General features: G+C 37.2%; 1 protein-coding gene across 1 annotated transcript in view; it reads left to right on the top strand.

Moving 5' to 3' along the window:
* Arl1 (ADP ribosylation factor-like 1) overlaps window positions 1-21,481 on the top strand; it is a 128,704-nt gene extending 107,223 nt beyond the window's left edge. The window contains exon 6 of the mRNA XM_090386989.1: window positions 21,324-21,481. Within this exon, the coding sequence (XP_090243115.1) occupies window positions 21,324-21,354 (31 nt within the window). The 3' untranslated portion in view covers window positions 21,355-21,481. The remainder of the gene's footprint in view (window positions 1-21,323) is intronic.
* The last annotated feature ends 475 nt before the right edge of the window (window positions 21,482-21,956 follow it).

Consider the following 21,956-nt stretch of genomic DNA (forward strand, 5'->3'; position numbering starts at 1 on the left):
TCTAACTTAGCTAAAGAATCGATAATTAATGCTCTCAAAGACTGTGAATTAGTAGCCATCTCTTTTATATTTGCCGTAGCTTAGTAAACTTTTGTTTTTGACGGGTGGGAGGGATGACTGTGCTCACCGAAGGATTTGCAAGCTGATATGTTATCATTTTCTAGTATAGTATGCAATCTGGCTTTACACTCTTATTTCACACTTCCAGTAAGTTTTATCACCGTATTTTCTATCAAGTCAATATATGTAGTTGTTAATCATCCACTATTTTAAGACCACCACGTCTACCATTATGAGGCTAAGATTTATATAATATAAAAATGGGGTACTGCAAGAACTTCGTCAATGGAGAAATGAAACCAAACTGTCAACCAGTTATTTTATCTTTTACGGAAAATATGTTATACAGCAAAGATGTTTACGGCAAAAATACCGGACATGGGATAAGTGTATTACCTTGACTGAGGGATTATAATTTTGATTTCACTTTATGCTTGCTTAAGTAAAGCATTATATGTATAAACATTAGTTTTTTAAATAATCCTTAGTCATTTTATTAACAAAAATATAAAAATTTTATTCAGTTTTTATGCATATTTACAATGAAAATGGAAGGATGTAATACTGCCATATGCATGGCAACCATTTTGTAGGCATATAAGTTTCTGGGACAGTTTGTTAAGATTTTGGATTAAGGTTAGCATTAGTAGAAACATGTGATGCAAAAAAGCAAGTTTATACAGCATCAGCCAGAAAAGAAAAAAAAAAAAAAAAACCCTCCCATTTCACCCATCCATTTGCTCCAAATGTTTGTCTAGTTCTGCCTTGAATTTGTTTAAGCTATCCACTTCTACAATGGCAGATGGAAGTTTGTTCCAGAAATCAACCACCCGCTGGCTGAAGGCAAATTTCCAACATCAATTCTACAACTGTCTATCCTCAATTTGAATTTGTCTCCTCAGGCAATTAATCTGGGCAAGAGGAAGAATTCCATCAGCATTGAGCTTGTTCAAACCATTCAAGGCCTTATACACTTCAATCAGATCACCTCACAGGTGCCCAGTCTCCAGACACTAATTTGCAAAACTTAGCCTTTCTTCATAAGAGCAACCCTTTGTTCCATTCACTAATCTTGTTGCCCTTCTCCATACTCATTCCAGCAGCTCTACATCCTTCCTAAAATGAGGCCTCCAGACATGTATCTTTGGTTAATTGCATTGCCCCCACCCCCATCCAACAGTTTATCTAGGTACTTAATTTTGCCTCAGTAGCAACAGCAAATTGTAGAGAGAGAGAGAGAGAGAGAGAGAGAGAGAGAGAGAGAGAGAGAGAGAGAGAGAGAGAGAGAGAGATTATGCAAAGAAAAATTTCACCATCGATCCCTACATGATCGCTCCCATCTAAAAGTTGACAGGCAAGGCCTTTGCCATTTTATTCTGTCTAGGCAGAATACCAGAAACCATCACTGTAAGACTAATCCCATAACACATTTTCAACATTATTAGCGACAGTATCAATAACAACAGCATTCTTTTTATCTTTCAGAGTTGTTAACTGGTCAGCGATGCAATGCACGTTTGCAACAAACACTATTATTCTGTTCCACCTGTCTCTGTTATACAGGATTCTCTCTCTCTCTCCCCCTCCCCCTCCCCCTTTTAATTGTTTAACTTTGAATAACCCCAGAGAAACGTACCAGCTGTGCGGTACTACACTAAGGATGGTAGGGAATGGAAAAGACCTGGCGGTAATTGTGCAGTCACATATGAAGTTTTCTGAGCAATGCAGACAGGCTGCCAGAGCAGGTTATGGGGAGGGGTCTTGTCAACGACATGCAGGAATTTTGCTAGTAGGGATAAGGAGGTGATTATCCCTTTGTATAAGGTAGTGGTCAGGCAGTGCCTTGAGTACTGCATACAGGTCTGAAGGCTTCATTTTAGGAAGGATGTAGAGTTGCTAGAACAAGAACAAGTAAGAAGAGCAACAAGATTGGTGAGGGGAATGAAGGGATCTTCTTACCAAGAAAGGCTTAAGTTCTGCAAATTGCAGCATTGGAGATTAGGCACCTGCAAGGTGATCTGATTGAGGTATAAAGCCTTGAATGGGTTGAGCAGGCTCAATGCTGATGGGATTCTTCCTCCTGCTCAGATTACAAACCTGAGGGGCATAAATTGAAATTGAGGAAAGGCATTTGTAGAATAGATGTGCAGAAATTTGCCTTTAGCCAGCGGGTAGTTGATTGCTGGAACAAACTTCCATCTGTCATTGTGGAAGTTCATAGCTTAAATAAATTCAAGGAAGAACTGGACAAACTTTTAGAGAAAATGGATGTGTGAAATGGGATTTTTTTTTTTTTTTTGGCTGATGCTGTGTAAACTTGCTTTCTTGCATGTTAATGGTAATTTAATTAGGCATTGTGTACAATCAAATTTCTTATACCGATTCAGTAGAAGTTGCCTTAGCCATGCTTTCACTGCCTCTTGAACATCTTCATTGTATTGAAACTGTTGGCTTCAAAGATGTTTCATCTTTGAAGCCAACAGTTAATCTACTAAAAAGATGGCAGTCAGAAAGGGCTACTTTTGGAATGTATAATTAGTGGTCAAGAATTTCCCATTTCCAAAATTTTCAGATCATTGGCTGGTATGCTGTATGAGGATGGGCATTATTGGTGGCATCCATTTTAAAATACCCAACACCACTTCTACATATGTTGGGCCATCTTGACATTCTTCCCATACACATACATAAGTCCTCAAGAATAACTGCAAAAAATGTCTTCAATTATATTTACAATTGTCCTTAAGAATAATTACTATGCATAAGACAATAATGGTGACTGCATTACTATCTGAATACCATTCATTAAGGTAGGTGCCAACTCTGGATTTATGATGGAGAATCCATCTTTTTGGCTTCATTTGACCTTCTCTGTCTCACCATCATGCTAGAGTTGGTGCCATAGTTTCTTCCTCTTTTTAAAAAAACACCTGTTTTTTTTTTTTTTTTTTTTCACAAAAAACAGTAACACTATTAAAATATTTTAAAAAAATAATTCTGATTTTAACACAGTTTTCCTTAATTTCATTAAGGAATATGACCATGATAAAACCTGAGAATAGTTTTCCATATATGTTTAATTGGTATTTAAAAAAAATAAATAAAATTATTCTGCAGGTTTTTGTTTCAATATGGCTGAGGAATTACACCCTCTCTCAACTTAGAAAGCAGTACAGATTAATAAACATTTAGTTTATTAAAATTAATATAATTAAAGAATTATTTTGAAAGAAAACAAATTGTGCTTTCAGCTCCTAACACAAGTTGCAAATAGTCTAGAAATGTGAGCCAAAACACTGCACTCCCCTGTCAATAAATTAGCAAAGGTCCCCCCTATAAATCATAATTAAAAAGACCAATGAGAGACGAGTGTATAGACAAGTGTAAACAGTATTTGTTGAACATCAAAACAGATTGACACTATGAAACCTTACCATAAGATGTTTTATACAAACAGTAAACAAAAATGGCAAAAAAAAAGCATTAATGCAAGTTTACACATTGTATCACTGAGATGATTGTATGCCAATATGATAAACTCATAGCAGTAACTCTATGACTCTCGGAATAAATTTGGCAAATTGTGTAACTTTTGTAATTGTTTAGCAGCTAGCCTACTTTCTGTTGTGAATTCCTAAGGCCAAAGTGTGTTTCCTTGCAGCATTCAAAAGTGTTAGCCCCAGACAGAATTCATAGATAGCAAGTTGCCCAACTGCATTATTAGAAGTATTTAGTTAAATATTATTTAACTTTAACATAATTAGAAGAACCAACATAAATAGTAGAACCAATTTGTTGTCCAATAATTTAGTCAAAACAACTTATTTTCCTATTTGGAAAACAAGTTTTTTGTGCCAAAGTGAAATAGATCAATTTCACACACAACTTATTTTCCTATTTGGAAAACAAGTTTTTTGTGCCAAAGTGAAATAGATCAATTTCACACACACAAAAAAAAAGTCTCACAATGCCATTGAAAGTAAAAGAAATAGATATTTTGCAGGCCATTTCTGTCAATTTCAATTTGAAAATGTACCAGATACTATTATAAAAAAAGAAAGAATTGATGTAGACACTAGTTTTTGGTTACAGAACTAAAAAGGCAGGGATAACTAACAAGGCAAGTTATCCCAAATCATTCTTGGCATTTTAATAATTCCATTTTAATAGCAGTACTGTTGGAGAATGTTCAAACAGCAGGAAACTGAAACTGAATTCAGATCCTCTCTTTCTGTCACAGTTTTGGAAATGCTCTTGACAGCCAAATCTAAACAGCAGTGCTATTGTTATAAACAAACCTTTAACTCAACATTTCTGAAGAGGTACAAAGTCTGCTACAATGCCTTTCTTGAGCACTAATAATAAGTTGATGTGTCACAGACAGGTAGAAACAAACAGAAATTCAAGGGTCATAAAAATGTTAGCTAAGCCAGTGCTTAAAAGCTTACTCGACTTGTAAATAATCCTATGGCTGCATCTTAATATAATACTATATTTTTCTACTAACAGATTAGAAAGAATACTTGATGAGAATCAACCGAAAGAGCAAGCTGGTTTCAGGGACAGGATTCTCAACTATGGATCACCTTCACATAATATCACAGCTAATGGAGAAAGCAAATAAATATAAAACACCATTATGCCTGGCATTTGTGGATTATGAAAAGGCATTTGACTCCATACAGCATAAGGCAGTGTTTTGGGCACTGGAAAGACCAGGCATAGATACCCCATATATTATGATTTTGAAGAAAATATATGAGAAAGCTACCTCTTTTATTAGACTAGACAAAGACAGTAGCAAATTTAAAATTGAGAGAGGAGTTCGACAAGCAGACACAATATCTCCGAAGTTGTTTACTGCTGCCCTTGAGGAAGCTTTCAGAATATTAGACTGGTCGCACAAAGGAGTCAATGTGAATGGAGAGTACCGAAACCATTTAAGATTTGCAGATGATATTGTGGTCATAAGCCATGATCCCAAAGAATTAGAGGAAAATCTTAATCAGCTATGCAGAGATAGTAAGGATTTTGGACTAAAGATGAATATAGCTTAAAATAAAAGTAATGATGAACAGGTATGCCACAGAAAGGGATATAATCATTGAAGGAGCAGTAATTGAAAAGTTGGATTTATATACTTATCTGGGACATGTCATTAGCTGTAATAATGATAAATGGCTGGAAGTCAAGAGAATAAATTTTGGATGGATAGCATTTAGGATATATAGTCACATACTGAGGAGCAATAGCCCAATTTGTCTGAAACATAAAATAATGAACCAATGTATACTCTCCACCATGACTTATGGAAGTGAAGCTTGTGCACTCACCAAAAGAATGGAAGAGAAGCTGAGAACTACACAGCGCAGAATGGAACGAATTATATTGGGAATCAGACTGTTAGATAAGAAGAGAAACATTGATTAGGCAACAAACTCGAGTAAAGGACATCCTAAAAACTAAAGAACTAAAATGGTCTTGGGCAGGACGCGTAGCTCAAAGACATGATGACAGATGGCTAAGAAAATAACAGAATGGTACCCAAAAGGAGCTAGAAGATGGACAGATGAAATTCACGAGTTTGTGGGTAGTAAATGGATGACCATTGCACAAAACAGAAAGAACTGCAAAATTGCTGGAGAGGCCTTCATCCTGCAGTGGATTGAAAACGACTGATGATGATAATAACCTATAAATAGCAGAAGACTGCTATAAAGAATTATATAGTATGAAGCAGAGCCGTAATGCTTGATACGTTCTATGTTGATATCAATATTTGTAAAATAATAAGAGAAGTTTCCCTCAATATAATACGTAGCACACTTCCATATGAAACTCTCCAACAATTAAAAATTAAATTAATTAATTAAAATAAATTTAACGAAAAAATTGCAAGACAATTTTCCTTCCTGAAGCTGACAGTGCTTTTCGATCATATGTCGTGATCACAGGAATAGGGGGTGAGCATGAAATTTAAATAGGGATTATTTGTCTTCACGCATGCACTTTTACGTAAAAGCCCATGAATCGGAGTTTAGAAATGGCTGGTGAAAATTAACAGAATTCTCATGTAATTTAATTTCGACAGTTTCTGCAATTAATAGTCTGGTACAATTACGTTGGACACTTAAGTATTTTGGCCTCGTTAAATAAAAAGGTGTTTTTTGTTAATGGTATGAAAGGCTAATTCCGACGCTGCTGAAAGTCCGCGTGTTGATTAACACGAAAATTCAAAGGAAAACACGTAGAACCTTGATACGACGATTTGCTATCTCCGTAAGAATTGTTGTATACCAGGTCATTTATTTGTGTTGCGAACAAGGAATTGACTGAGCGATTTTTCAGTATAGTGTGTAGTTTCTGTATTGGCCTGGCCTCAATTTTAAATTCGGAATCTTTAATCTTTAAAGAATCTGTTAAACTGTTTGTGCCACTGTTCAACATATGGGACAGAAATAGTATTTTTTAATATTACAATTGTTGGTTGATGTAATATTTTGTATTCTGTTCCTAGCTTGTACCCCTGTTTAAGAATTTGCTGGTTAATATTTTCATTTCTGAGCCCAAAGCAGATTCCGTCATTGAATATTTATAGGCATTTAGAAATTAATTATAGGCATTTAGAACAAGGAATTGACTGAGCGATTTTTCAGTATAGTGTGTAGTTTCTGTATTGGCCTGGCCTCAATTTTAAATTCGGAATCTTTAATCTTTAAAGAATCTGTTAAACTGTTTGTGCCACTGTTCAACATATGGGACAGAAATAGTATTTTTTAATATTACAATTGTTGGTTGATGTAATATTTTGTATTCTGTTCCTAGCTTGTACCCCTGTTTAAGAATTTGCTGGTTAATATTTTCATTTCTGAGCCCAAAGCAGATTCCGTCATTGAATATTTATAGGCATTTAGAAATTAATTAAAGATAATAGATCTCTTCTAGGAGAACAGGTGATAGCTGTTATAATGTAGAAGCATACTGGTGTTTGTAGTTTAGCATTAGTAGAGGCATTTGAGGCAAGAAAGCAAGCTTATGCAGCATCAGCCAAAAAAATAAATAAATAAATAAATAAAAAATAACCACTTCCACTTCACCCCTTTGTTCGTTCGAAATACCTGTGCAGCTGAGCCTTAAACTTATTTAGGCTATCAACTTCCACGACAAGGGATGGAAGTCTGTTCCACCAACCAACCACCCACTGGCTAAAGGCAAATTTCCGCACATCTATCCTACATCTGTCTTTCCTCAATTTGAATTTATGCCCTCTCAGGTGATTATTCTGAGCAAGAGGAAGAATCCCATCAGCATTGAGCATGCTCAAACCATTCAAGGCTTTATACACCTCTATCAGATCACCTCGCTGGTGCCTAGTCTCCAGACACTGTAATTTGCAAAACTTAAGCCTTTCTTCATAAGAGCACACCTTTGTTCCATTCACTAATCTTGTTGCCCTTCTCTGTACTCGTTCCAGCAGCTCTACATCCTTCTTGAAATGAGACCTCCAGACCTGTATACAGTACTCTAGGAGTGGCCTGACCATTGCCTTATACAAGGGAATTATCACCTTCTTATCCCTGCCAGAAAAATTCCTATATATCATTGACAATACACCGTGAGCTACTCTTGCAGCCCGTCTGCACTACTCAGAGAACTTCATGTCTGCCTCCACAACCACCCCCAGATCCCTTTCATTCTCTACCACTGTCAGTGTAGTACCACAGAGTTGATACGTTGCTCTGGGGTTGTTGTTTCCCATATGTAGTACTTTACATTTGTCAATATTAAACTTCATTTGCCACCTCTCAGCCCATCTGCTCAACCTTTCCAGATCCTGTTGCAGCAGCATAGTGTCAGTAGTGTCCTTGACAACCCTGCCAACCTTCATATCGTCTGCAAACTTGAACATTAAGCTTGATATACCATCATCAATATCATTTATAAATACAGAAAACAATAATGGACCCAATACTCCACTAATAACATTAGTCCACGATGAGCAGTATCCATTGTCTTCTCCACACTCTGTCTTCTCCCCCTCAACCACCCCTTTATCCATAGCAGCAATTTGCCTCCAATGCCACACTGCTCCAATTTGTGCAGCAGTCTTCCATGTGCAACAGTATCAAAAGCCTTTCTAAGATCCAAATATATAATATCAAAGTTATTCCCTGCATCCAGTTCTTTTGTGACTGCATCATAGTATCCAATCAAATTGGTCAGGCAAGACTTCCCCTTAACAAAATCATGCTGTGTCCGAGCTATAACTGAAGTCTTGTCTAGATGATCCTGCAGTGCTTCTTTAACCAGTGCCTCCATTAATTTTCCGGGAACAGAAGTTAAACTCACAGGTCTCTAATTACTTGTGTCAGCCTTTGATCCTCCTTTGTGAATTGGGGTCACATTTGCACATCTCAGTCCATGGGTACCTCCCCTGAGTCCAAGGAAGCTCTCATAATTATGGCTAAGGGTTTTGCTTACTTCCTTTGCTGCCTCCTTTAATATAACTGGATAGATCCCATCCACCCCAGGTGCCTTTGTGTTTATCTTCAACAATTTCTCCTCCACTTTACTCTCAGTTATTATAAGATTCTCTAGCTTACTGCCAGAGTTGAATACACCTCTGGTATTCCCCTTGCTGAATAACTCCTCATGTGTGAATGTCGATGCAAAATATTCATTTAGTTTGTTAGCTACCTGAGCAGGATCATCAACAGTTGACCCATTGATATCAAGTGGACCAATCTGATTCATCCCCTTCCTTCTAGAGTTTACATAAGTAAAGAACTCTTTGCTGTTTTTCTTTGCATCCCTTGCCAAAGATTTCTCGTAATCTGCCTTTGCCTGCCTAATCTCCTCTGTAACTTGGTTACAGATCAACTTGTATCTATTATAGGCTTCTGTGTCACGTGTTAATTTGTATGTATCCCATGCATTTTTCTTCTCTGCCATATGTCTCATTAGTTCATCTGACATCCATTTAGGCCTAAACCTTTAGTTGGTATGTAAAGCCTAGTAGCTTCCAAGATAAGTTCTTTCAATGCTTCCCATTTTGAATTTGCTGTTGGTCCCACTGTATAGAATTTAAATACTGTCTCAGTCCATCATAGTCGCCTTTACGAAAGCAATAACCCTTCACTTTACCCCTAATGGTAGTTACCTCTTTGAGTAAGTCCCACTTCAGCACACTGTGATCACCGCCACCTAGTGGTTCATTTATCTGCAGATTCTTAATGCATGAAGAATCACTACTGATAATCAAATCAAGAGTATTACTCCCTCTAGTTGCCTCCTGAACATGCTGATGTAGAAAACAATCATCCAGTAAATCCACAAAAGCCTTGCTAGTGTGTGAGTGACTAGCCCCCAAATTCCAGTCTATATCTGGGAAATTAAAATCCCCCATTATAAGACTCTCTGATTTATTGGCCCACTCTATTTCCCTGTACAGTTTATTATACTCATCAGAGTCATTAGGCCTATAGCACACTCCTAGTCTCAATTTGATCTCCCAATGCTTATGTCACACCAAACTGACTCGACAATGCACTGTCCAGCGATGTAGACTGACTTCACTTCCTTGGATTTTATGTATTTCTTAACTAATAGCATAAACCCTCCTCCCTGTCTATCCTTTCTGTAGACATTGTACTCCCCAAATTCCAGTTCTGCATTCCTTATATCTGGGTGACACCACGTCTCTGAAATCCCAACAATATCTGCCTTTGATGTTTTGAGCAATACCTCAAATTCATCAAATTTATTTACTAAACTCCTAGCCTTTGTGTACACGCAAGTATACATGCACCTGTTCTTTTTCTTAGCTACCCAAACCAACCCATGTGTTTACTTGTACCCCAATGATTCCCAGCAGGCTTTGTTAAATTGGATTTTATTCGAGTCCCGAGTAAGCGTGAATTTAGAAAATTTAATTTCTAAGTACGGACTTTGTATCCGTACCTTCCCTTTCCAATGTAAATTTGAGTCTAGAGTGACTATTATTAAACAAATGTAAAATGTCTGGGATAGTACTACTATCAGTAATAACTAGAACATTGTCTAAATACCTCCCATAGTATGTGATACGGGATAGAAAAGGCATCAATATTACCTCCAATATTAAGCCACTCAAACTTAATCCCATCGGCAAACCAAAAATTTGTTTGTATACTTTGTCTCAAAAGGTGATATATTTGGCCTCAACTAAGAATTTAATTAAGTGAAAAATTTCTTAAATAGGAAGCTTTTAATTAATTGGTATGGAGTTATTATTTGACATATCATTGGTGTTCTATCAAAACCTCGTATGTTGAAAATGACTACTTTTCAGGAGAATCATACCATACGAGGTTTTGATGGTCACAATATGCAGCCAATGATATGAGAGGTTTTTGCATTGTCTTCAAACACTTGTTTTGATCAGTTGATTACTTCTGAGGTTTTGCAGGGCAGTGTGGGACCAAAAATGAAACTCATTACAAACAAAATCAATTTTTTTACCAATTCAACATAGAAGGTTTTGATTGAACACCAACGATATCCCAAATAATATTTGATGTTTATTCAATGTTTACATTCGTATATAACAAGGTAACATCTAATTAGAATAAATTATCATTATCGCCAGGTCTACAGTCCTTAAGGGTATTAAATAATGTATCATAGTTCTTAATCCCAAATTATATCGCCTGTCTAAAGGGTTTTATAATGCTATATATGTGTGGCCAAGGATGAAAATGCCGAGTTTCTGTAGGAAACAATAGGCCGAATAGGAAATCAGGTCTTGTGTGATTTTACCTGACCCAAAAGTGCAGGAATATTGTATGTTCTGGTCTTCAATTCCTTTAGCTGAGCAATAGTAATGTAGTCATTTTTCAATAAATGGTTACATTTTATTGTATTGATTGACCAAATTGGTAAATAGTGCTGGGTCTACTTCAAGATAAGTGAAGGATCTGAAATCATCTCCTTTATCTGCCCTCTGCATAATAATGTCTTTATTTTCCCAAAGTTCACGTATAGCTGAACTGTCATATGTATTCAATTTAGGAAGTTTCGTTTCTTTTATGTTATTCACCACTTGGTTAACTTGTTGAATAAAAAAACTTTTTGTGGAACATTACGAAGTCCAAATTCAATATCAATTACGCACTGTTTTTTATGTAATTTTCGAGGTGGTAAATACTGAAAAATCGCTCAGTCCTTTCCTCATTCACAACACAAATAAATGACCTAGTATACAACATTTCTTGTGGAGATTGCGACTCATTGTATTTTCGTGTTAATCAACATGTGGCCTCATTTCGTGCTTCTCGTTCAGCAGCATCAGAACAAAACAAACCTTTTTATTTAACGAGGCCAAAATACTTAAGTGTCCAACGTAATTATACCAGACTATTAATTGCAGAAACTGTTGAGATTAAATTACATGATAATTCTGTTAATGTTGGCCGGCCATTTTTAATCTTCGATTCGTCAGCTTTTACGTAAAAGTGCATGCGTGAAGACAATCCCTATTTAAGTTTCATGCTCACTCCTATTCAGTAAATTTCGTTCCTGTGATCACAACATACGGTCGAAAAGCATTGTCAGTTCAGGAAGGAAAATCGTTTTGCAATTTTTTCATTAAATTCCTTTTAATTAATTTATAACTTCTCTTATTATTTTACAAATATAAAGAATTATATAGGCAGTGAGGGAACGTTGCCAGCAGTGGGGAAGACGGATCACAAATTAGCAACACATACAACATACCCGATATCCTTCCTGATGAGGTAGAACATGCATTGAAGAAAACAAAGAATAAAAAACCTCCGGCTGATGAGAAAGTCACTGTAGAGTTGTTAAAATTGGGAGGAAGAGACATGACATAAACTGGCAAGACTCTTCACAAAATGCATTAGAAAAGACCTAAGGAGTGGAATAATGTAATCATAATTTTGCTGCATAAGAAAGGAGATGCAGCAAAATTATGATTACATTATTCCAAATCAACCAAAAGAGCAAACTGGCTTTAGGTCGGGATTCTCAACTATGGATCATCTTCACGTAATATTGCAGGTAATGGGGAAAGCAAATGAATATAAAATAGTATTATACCTGGCATTTGTGGATTATAAAAAGTCATTTGACTCCATACAGCATAAGGCAATGTTTGGAAAGACAAGGCATAGGCACCCCATACAATATGATTTTGAAGAAGCTTTCAGAAGATTAGACTGGTCACAGAAAGCAGTTAATGTAAATGGAGAATACCACAATGTCATCTGCAAATCTTAAACCGTTTAAGATTTGTAGATGACATTGTGATCATAAGCCACGATTACAAAGAATTGAAGAAAATCTTAATCAGTTATGCAGAGTTAGTAACAATTTTGGACTAAAGATGAATATGGCTAGAACAGATGTGATGATGAACAAGCATCCCACAGAAAGGGATATAATCATTGAAGGAGCACTAATTGAAAAGGCGGATTCATATACTTATTTTGAACAAGCCTGGAAGATAAGAGAAGAATAAATTTTGGATGGCTAGCAGTCAGGAAATATAGTCTCATACTGAGGAGCAATATCCCAATTTGTCTGGAACATAAAATAATGACCATTGTATAGTCCCAACAATGTTGAAATAAATCCAGGAGTTAGGGTTGAATTTGAAGGTGTCTCCAATTCTGCCCAGACACAATAGGAGGGAGTACATGATGAGAGCCTTTCCGATCAGTTCAGACTTGGAGAGATTGAGCAAGGCTCGTGGGGTAGAATTTTTTCAGCCTAGTCTTTGCTTGTTAACAGGAGAGACTGCTTCTAGAAGGATGGGATACACCTAAATAGAAAGGGTGCAGGAATATTTGCTGATGCTATCGAAGCAGTGTTAGGAGGGTCGGAAAACTGCTAGCATGGGGGGGATACATGGACTAATCGATTATAACAATAGCCACTGGCAGAGGTGAAAGTGATTCTTGCAATTCTCCTATTGGAATGAGCAGCAGCTTGGAAAAACAAGGTGCTGGAAATCATTGCAGAACAAGTAAATACATGGGATGTATTGGGGTAGATAAGAATAACAAGTGCATGTATACTTGCGCGTACACAAATGTTAGGAGTGTAGTAAATAATTTTGATGAATTTGAGGTGCTGTTCAAAACATTAAAGGCAGATATTGTTGAGATATGGAGATGTGGTGTCACATAGATATGAGGAATGCAGAAATGGAATTTGTGAAGTACAGGATGAATAGACAGGATAGGAGAAGGGGTTATGCTATTAGTTAAGAAACACATAAAATCTAAGGAAGTGCATCCAGTTCACATGGGTGGACAGTGCAATGTTGAGTCAGTTTGGTGTGACATAAGCACAGGGAAAGCAAAATTGAGAGTAGGAATGTGCTATAGGCCTAATGACTCTGATGAGTATAATGAACAGCTGTACAGAGAAATAGAGTTGGCCAGTAAATCAAATTGTTTTATAATGGGGAATTTTAATTTCCCAGATATTGACTGGAACTTTGGGTTGGTCATTCGCACATTAGCAAGGCTTTTGTGGATTTATTGGATGATTGTTTTCTACAGCAGCATGTTCGGGAGGCAACAAGAGGGAGTAATACTCTTGATTTGATTATCAGTAGTGATTCTTCGTGCATTAGAATCTGGGGATAAAAGAGCCACTAGGTGGCAGTAATCACAGTGTGCTGATGTGGGATTTACTCAGAGGTAACTACCATCACGGGTAAAGGGAAGGGTTTTTTCTTTTGAAAAGGTGACTACGGAGGTGTTAGACAGTTTTTGAAGTCTATACAGTGGAACCAACTGATGATGTTATCAACAGCAAATTCTAAATGGGAAGCATTCGAAGTATGGAAGCTACCAGGCTTTTCATACCAACCAAGAAATATTGTTTAAGGTTTAGGCCTAAATGGATGTCAGATGAACTAATGAGACATGTGGCAGAGAAGAAAAATACATGGGATACATATAAATTAACAGGCAACACAGAAGCCTGTGGAAGATATAAGCTGTAATCAAGTCACAAAGGAGATTAGGCAGGCAAAGGCAGATTATGATAAATCTTCAGCAAAGAATGCAAAGAAAAACAACAAAGAGTTCTTTATTTATGTAAACTCTAGAAGGAAGGGGATGAATCTGATTGGTCCACTTGATATTGATGGTTCAACTGTTGATCCTGCTCAGGTAGCTAACAAACTGAATGAGTATAACAAACTGAAAGATGCAGTTACTTGGCAGGTTGAAATGGTCTCTAATGATTGGCAAAAATTGCCTTCCAATATAGCCAGGTATCCATTGGCATTTATGGAACCTTTTATAAACTGCAAGTGACACTCTGTGATACGAAATGCACCCCCATATCATTTGGCTGGTAAGGAATTTCATGTAGACACCATACAGTCTGGATGGTATTCTTCACCACGTCTACGGCAAATCATTTGTCTCCCATCAGAGCCATGCAGTTTGAATTTCTTCTCATCCAAGAAAATAACTGACTTCCACTTTTCAGGGGTCCATTTGACATGTTCCTTACCCCAAATTAATCGGGCCTTTTCATTTTTTGTGTGAGGAGGGGCTTCTTCTTAGGATGATGAGCTACAAGTCCAATTTTTAAGAGGCATCTTCTGACTGTTACTGCAGTTGCTACCACTCCTGTATGTTCTTCCCATTCTCTTTTCAGCTCAGACGAAGAAGCTTTACAGTTTTTAAGGCCTCAGCGCTTCAAAACGCAGGCCTGTTTTGGCATAGAGAATCCAGTTTTTTTTTTTTTTTTTTTTTTCCCCTCTTATCAGCCGAACCAGTATTCTTGAGTTTGGAAAGAAATCTACTCACTCTTGACTGATTACAAGACACACCATAAGCAATTTTATGGGAACAACATCCTTCTTCACTTAAAGCAAAAATCACACTCTTTCTTCGTGGCGTCAACTGCACGTAACTCATCCTGACATGAGCAAGAATGACTGAAACTCGTGTAGAGCATGATTATATAGCTTAAAGTAACAGCTGATGCAATAATATGTCATCACCTATGCGTGTCGATCTTATCTGATGCAATCTGTAAGAAATATTGCCATATACTTACGTTATTCGGACAACAATTACAATTTTAAGGGGTGATGCACTTTCTTTGAACACCAGTGTATAGGCTTGCTTTCTTGCATCATATGCCCCTACTACCGCTAATGCTAATGACTTATGGAAGTGAAACTTGGGCACTCACTAAAATAATGGAAGAGAAGCTGAAACCTACACAGCAAAGAATGTAATGAATTGTATTATGAATCAGACTGTTGGATAAGAAGAGAAACACATCGATTAGGCAGCAAACACAAGCAGACATTGTTATCAAAACTAAAGAACTGAAATGGACTTGGGCAGGCACATAGCTCAAAGAAATGATGAGAGATAGATTAAGAAAATAACAGAATGTGGTACCCAAGAAAAACTAAAAGAAAACCTGGAAGTCAACAACGGAGATGAACAGATGAAATTCAAGAGTTTGTGGGTGGTAAATGGATGGCCATTGCACAACACAGAAGTAACTTGAAAGCTGCTGGAGAGGCCTTCATCCTGCAGTAGAGTTAAAATGGCTGATGATCATGAACCGGGTTGCTGCCTTCTACAGTTCACATTCCATAACTTCTACTTCGCAATGCCTACCAACCTACTGATGAGGAGACAGTCTAAAACAGTGCCTTCTGGGTGGCAGCATTACTGAAACTAAGTAACAGCATGCTTCTCTACTTGGAAAATATTACCTTTTTGAAGTGTATGAGGGGATAACTCAAGCAGGGATTTACAATATGAGATATTCAAATAAGGGTACTAAAGGACCTACCGATGTTGCTACAGGAATTTCCTTACCAGTGTTGTAGAAAAGCTTATTATTATTCTTATTATTGGCCATATGGTGCAAGGAAGCCTGAGGCTTATGCTGCACCAGCCAAAAAAAAAAAAAAAAAAAATTCCCGAGTTACCCTGAGAGACAAAGAGGGGAATCACCAAGAAAGAGAAGAATGAGATGATATCCAGCTCAGGACCCTGGCTTTGGCAAGCCAAACTTTTGAGGCCTCACTCTAAAATTGTAGAGATCCAAGGGCCTCTTAGCCCACAGATGAAGAGAATTTCTGAAATGGTGCCATCTGGGCGGAACCATTCTAATGAGATTTAAGTGTAACATGATGCTTCTCTACTTAAGAAAGATTACTTATTTGAAGTGCATAAATAGGGCAACTCATTGTGAAGGGATTCACAATATGAGATATTTAAATAATGATGCATTTTATTCAAACTTCATTTGCAGTTCATAATAATTGCACAATCATACACCAACCGGTATTAAAAAATATAAATAGTGTTATGTTATATTAAAATAATGATGTAGATAAATGAAATAAATAGAATGATAAAATTCACCAGATAAAACTGATAAAAACTGGCAAAGGTTGATGACGTTGTAGAGCGGATATCATCTTTTAAGGGCACAAAAGGTGATATAGTTGTACACGTTGGCACTATTGATATTAAGAGTAGGAGACCGGCAGAATTACTTAACAAGTACAGGTCACTGTTGAAAAAAAGCCATGAATCAGGGTTGAATTTGAAAGTGTCTGCAATTCTACCCAGACACAGTAGGAGTAAGTATAGAATGAGAGCCTTGTCGATCAATTCAGCCCTGGAAAGATTGTGCAAGGCTCAAGGGGTAGAATTTTTTTCAGCCTGGTCTGTACTTGTTAACAGAAAGGACTGCTTCTACAGGAATGGGATACACTTAAATAGAATGGGTGTAAGAATATTTGCTGATACTATCGAGACAGTGTTAGGTGGGTCGGAAAACTGCTAGCTTGGGGGGATACAAGGACTAATAGATTAACAGTAGCCACTGGCTGAGGTGAAAGTGATTCTTGCACTGCTTCTATTGGAATGAGCAGAAACCTAGAAAACAAGATGCAGGATATTTCAGTGACTGCTGAGAGTCATTGCGGTACAAGTAAACACATGGGTTGTGTTAGGGTACCTAAGAAAAAGAACAGGTGCAGGTATACTTGTGTGTACACCAATGCTAGGAGTTTGGTAAATAAATTTGATGAATTTGAGGTATTGCTCAAAGCATCAAAGGCGGATATTGTTGGGAAATCAGAGACGTGGTGTCACACATATAAGGAATGCACAACTGGAATTTGGGGAGTACAAAGTCTACAGAAAGGATAGACAGAAGAGGAAGGGAGGAGGGGTTATGCTGTTAGTTAAGAAACACATAAAATCCAAGGAAGTAAAGCCAGTCAACGTCGCTGGACAGTGCAGTGTCGAGTCAGTTTGGTGTGACATAAACATTGGGAGATCAAAATTGAGAGTAGGAGTGTGCTATAGGCCTAATACCTCTGATGAGTATAATAAGAAACTGTACAGGGAAATAGAGTGGGCCAGTAAATCAGAGAGTCTTATAATGAGGAACTTAAATTTCCCAGATATTGACTAGAATTTGTGGGTTGGTCACTCACACACTAGCAAGGCTTTTGTGGATTTATTGGATGATTGTTTTCTACATCAGCATGTTCGGGAGACAACTAGAGGGAGTAATACTCTTGATTTGATTATCAGTAGTGATTCTTCATACATTAAGAATCTGCAGATAGAGGAACCACTAGGTGGCAGTGATTAGAGTGTGCTGAAGTGGGATTTACTCAAAGAGGTAACTACCATCAGGGGTAAAGGGAAGGTTTATTGCTTTCGTAAAGGTGTCTACGATGGTCTGTGACAGTATTTAAATTCTATACAGTGGGACCAACTAATGATGTTGCCAACAGCAAATTCAAAATAGGAAGCATTCAAAGAATTAATCTTGGAAGCTACTAGGCTTTACATACCAACTAAGAGATAATGTTCAAGGTTTAGGCCTAAATGGATGTCAGATGAACTAGTGAGACATATGGCAGAGAAGAAAAATGCATGGGATACATATAAATTAACAAGTGACACAGAAGCCCATGGTAGATATAAGTTGATCTGTAGGCAAGTTACAAAGGAGGTTAGGCAGGTGAAGGCAGATTACGAGAAATCTTTGGCAAGGGATGCAAAGAAAAACAGCAAAGATTTCTTTACTTATGTAAACTCTAGAAGGAAGGGGATGAATCAGATTGGTCCACTTGATAGCGATGGGTCAACTGTTGATGGCCCTGCTCAGGTAGCTAACAAAGTAAATAAATATTTTGCATTGACATTCACACATGAGCAGTTATTCAGGAAGAGGAATGCCAGAGGTGTATTCAACTCTGGCAGTAATCTAGATAATCTTGTAATAACCGAGAGGAAAGTGGAGGAGAAATTGTTGAAGATAAACACGGGAAAGCCATCTGTGGTGGATGGGATCTATCCAGTTATATTAAAGGAGGCAACAAAGGAAGTAAGCAAACCCTTAGCCATAATTATGAGAGCTTCCTTGGACTCAGGGGAGGTACCCATAGACTGGAGATCTGCAAATGCAAACCCAATTCATAAAGGAGGGTCAAAGGCTGACACAAATAATTATAGACCTGTGAGTTTAACTTCTGTTCCAGGAAAATTAATGGAGGCACTGGTTAAAGAAGCACTGGAGGATCATCTAGACAAGACTTCAATTATAGCTCGGACACAGCATGGTTTTGTTAAGTGGAAATCTTGCCTGACCAATTTGATTGGATACTATGATGCAGTCACAAAAGAACTGGATGCAGGGAATAACTTTGAAATTATATACTTGGATCTTAGAAAGGCTTTTGTTACTGTTGCACATGGAAGACTGCTGCACAAATTGGAGCATTGTGGCATTGGAGGCAAATTGCTGCTATGGATAAAGGGGTGGTTGAGGGAGAGAAGACAAAGAGTGGTAATCAATGGACACTGCTCATCCTGGAATAATGTTATTAGTGGAGTCCCTCAGGGTTCAGTATTGGGTCCATTATTGTTTTCTGTATTTATAAATAATATTGATGATGGTATATCAAGATTAATGTCCAAGTTTGCAGACGATACAAAAGTTGGCAGGGTTGTTAAAGACATTACTGATGCTATGCTGCTGCAGCAGGATCTGGAGAGGTTGAGCAGATGAGCTGAGAGGTGGCAAATAAAGTTTAACATTGACAAATGTAAAGTAATACATATGGGAAACAGCAACCCAGAGCAACCATCAACTCTGTGGTACTACATTGACAGTGGCAGAGAATGAAAAGGACCTGGGGGTAATTGTGCAGGCAGATATGAAGTTCTCTGACAGTGCAGACAGGCTGCAAGAGTAGCTCATGGTGTCTTAACAATGATATCCAGGAATGTTTCTAGCAGGGATAAGAAGGTGATTATTCCCTTGTACAAAGGCAATGGTCAGGCCACACCTTGAGTACTGTATACAGGTCTGGAGACCTTATTACAAGAAGGATGTAGAGCTGCTGGAACAAGCACAGAGAAGGGCAACAAGATTAGATGTAATTAGTGAATGGAACAAAGTGTCTCCAGACACTGTAAGTTTTGCAAATTACAGTGTCTGGAGACTAGGCACCGGCGAGGTGATCTGATAGAGGTGTATAAAGCCTTGAATGGTTTGAGCACGCTCAATGCTGATTATCTTCTGCCTCTTGCCCAGCATAATCACCTGAGAGGGCATAAATTCAAATTGAGGAAAGACAGATGTAGGATAGATGTGCAAAAGTTTGTCTTTAGCCACCGGGTAGTTGGTTGGTGGAACAGACTTCCACCCCTTGTTGTGGAAGTTGATAGCCTAAATAAGTTTAAGGCTCAGCTGGACAGGTATTTCAAACAAATGGAGGGGTGAAGTGGAAGTTTTTTTTTTTTTTTTTTTTGGCTGATGCTGCATAAGCTTGCTTTCTTGCATCATATTCGTCTACTAATGCTAAAAAGGTAACTGTCTGTACAATAAAATATGATTTAAACTGCAAAGAATTATTTACAATAAAACAATGTAGAGAAAACACGGGATGATAAAAGTGCTAAAAACCGTAGCTTTCAGAGGCATCCGCCTCCTTTTTCAACAGTGAGGTTTATCGTATGGCACATCCTTAAATATCAGTAGGCTCACGGTTCTCAGCATGTGGTTCTACAGGAGCATGGGCAGCATTCTCTCCATGTGCACTGTAACCGGAAATGGCTCGGGAGCGTGCCTGGCACATCCGCTCATCCCGTCCAAGAACCACCGCCTCGAAGAGGGGATGAATGCAGATTCCCCTGTCTCTATTAATGGTATTGCTCTCAGACGAACAAATCCAGAAGTCCCAAAATCTATGTGCCCGGGCAACGATAACAGCTTCGTCTGGGGAGATTTGATGGTGCTCCTCCCATAACATAACACTATTTATATTTTTTAATAACGGTTGGTGTATGATTGTGCAATTATTATGAATATGAATATTTGAAGATTCATTTGCAGTTATTTTGTTAGCTATGTACAAAATGATGGCAAAGCACTTGCCATATGTTGCTCTAGCAATTTCAGTAGGCTGCAGTTTTACTGCAAATACTGCCATAAATTTTTATAATTTTTATTGTGCTAAGTTAAAACCAATTTTTGTGCAATGACTGCTTCAATAAATAAAATAAATTTCCACTTATACTATGATATGGAGCTCCCAGAGACCACAGAAGTTCACACAATCATAAATGCCAATTGTGAAATAGAAATGAATAATAGCCTCATGTTTATCATATTTCTTTTTTATATTTTACAGTAGTAATAAAATTTTAACATTTTGAAATTTTAAAATAATTACATTTAATAAGTTTGAGAGCCATTAGTATATGGGTAGGCATTGATATACTCCAAACACAAAACAAAAAGAGCCTAAAATCTCTTTCAAAAATAAAATAGATTTTTATTTGATAGACCCAGTGCAACCAAATTTGTCACAGTATGGAGCACCACCACTGCTAGGTTAATAAGAAATATTCAAAAAACTATGAATAAAATTCCATTTATTCTCTGTATGGCCACTGTAGGCAGCCGCAACATTTACAACTTTACGTTTAATGTGTATATTATTTATTGTATATATTCAAGTATGTTCTTTTTTTCTGCATCATAACTTTTCTCAACAGAATGTTCCAAACTGCATGCATCTGTTTTTTTTTTTTTTGTGGTGGGTGGGTGGGTGGGGGTGTGTGTGCGTGCGTGCGTGCGTGCGTGCGGGTGGGTTTGTGTAAAGGAATAAGTTAAGAATTTTTGATTATATGTTCTCAGTTTATAAAGTTTTTTTTTTTTCCCACCCCTCACAGGTTATCAAATGCCTTGACGAATAATAAATGAGAACACAGTGGGCAGCTGTTTCACAAGAGGGCCAATGGTGATAATACATAAAATATATACACGTTTTTATGAAACTCTAAGACAAGGTATGGGAACAGTCGATGAACTGAAGAATAGAAGCAACAGAGCGTGCTAGAGGAAGAAATGGTGTTATTCCTTTAGCTTTTTTTTTTTTTTTATTATTATTATTACTATTATGTGCTGGTTTTTATTAGCACACAGAACTCTAGTCTGGTAATCTGCAGTATGCAGTTTCCACCTTCGGGGTTGCATCGCAATTATGTTATCAAATACTTTTTTTTTTTTTTTTTTTTTTTCGTTTTTTTTTTTTTTTATCATCACATTGTCTTAGCTTATCAGATTTTCCATTTTCACAGCAAAATACAAAAATAAAATGAAACTTTTGATGTATTTTTTGCTATTTTTGTTTGTTGTAAGACAATTTTCTGATATATAGGCAGCTTCCACACATTTTAATTAGCAGGCCTAAAATAATATCAATAATGGTTGTTATTATATTCATAAATCTCTGTACAACAGTTGAGCATATGTACTGATAATGCATCTGAGAGCAGTATTAAATTTTTAAAATAGCATGTATA

Source organism: Mastigoproctus giganteus, chromosome 12 (assembly GCF_048544385.1).
Source record: "Mastigoproctus giganteus isolate SK-2022 chromosome 12, ASM4854438v1, whole genome shotgun sequence".
NCBI lineage: Eukaryota > Metazoa > Arthropoda > Arachnida > Uropygi > Thelyphonidae > Mastigoproctus > Mastigoproctus giganteus.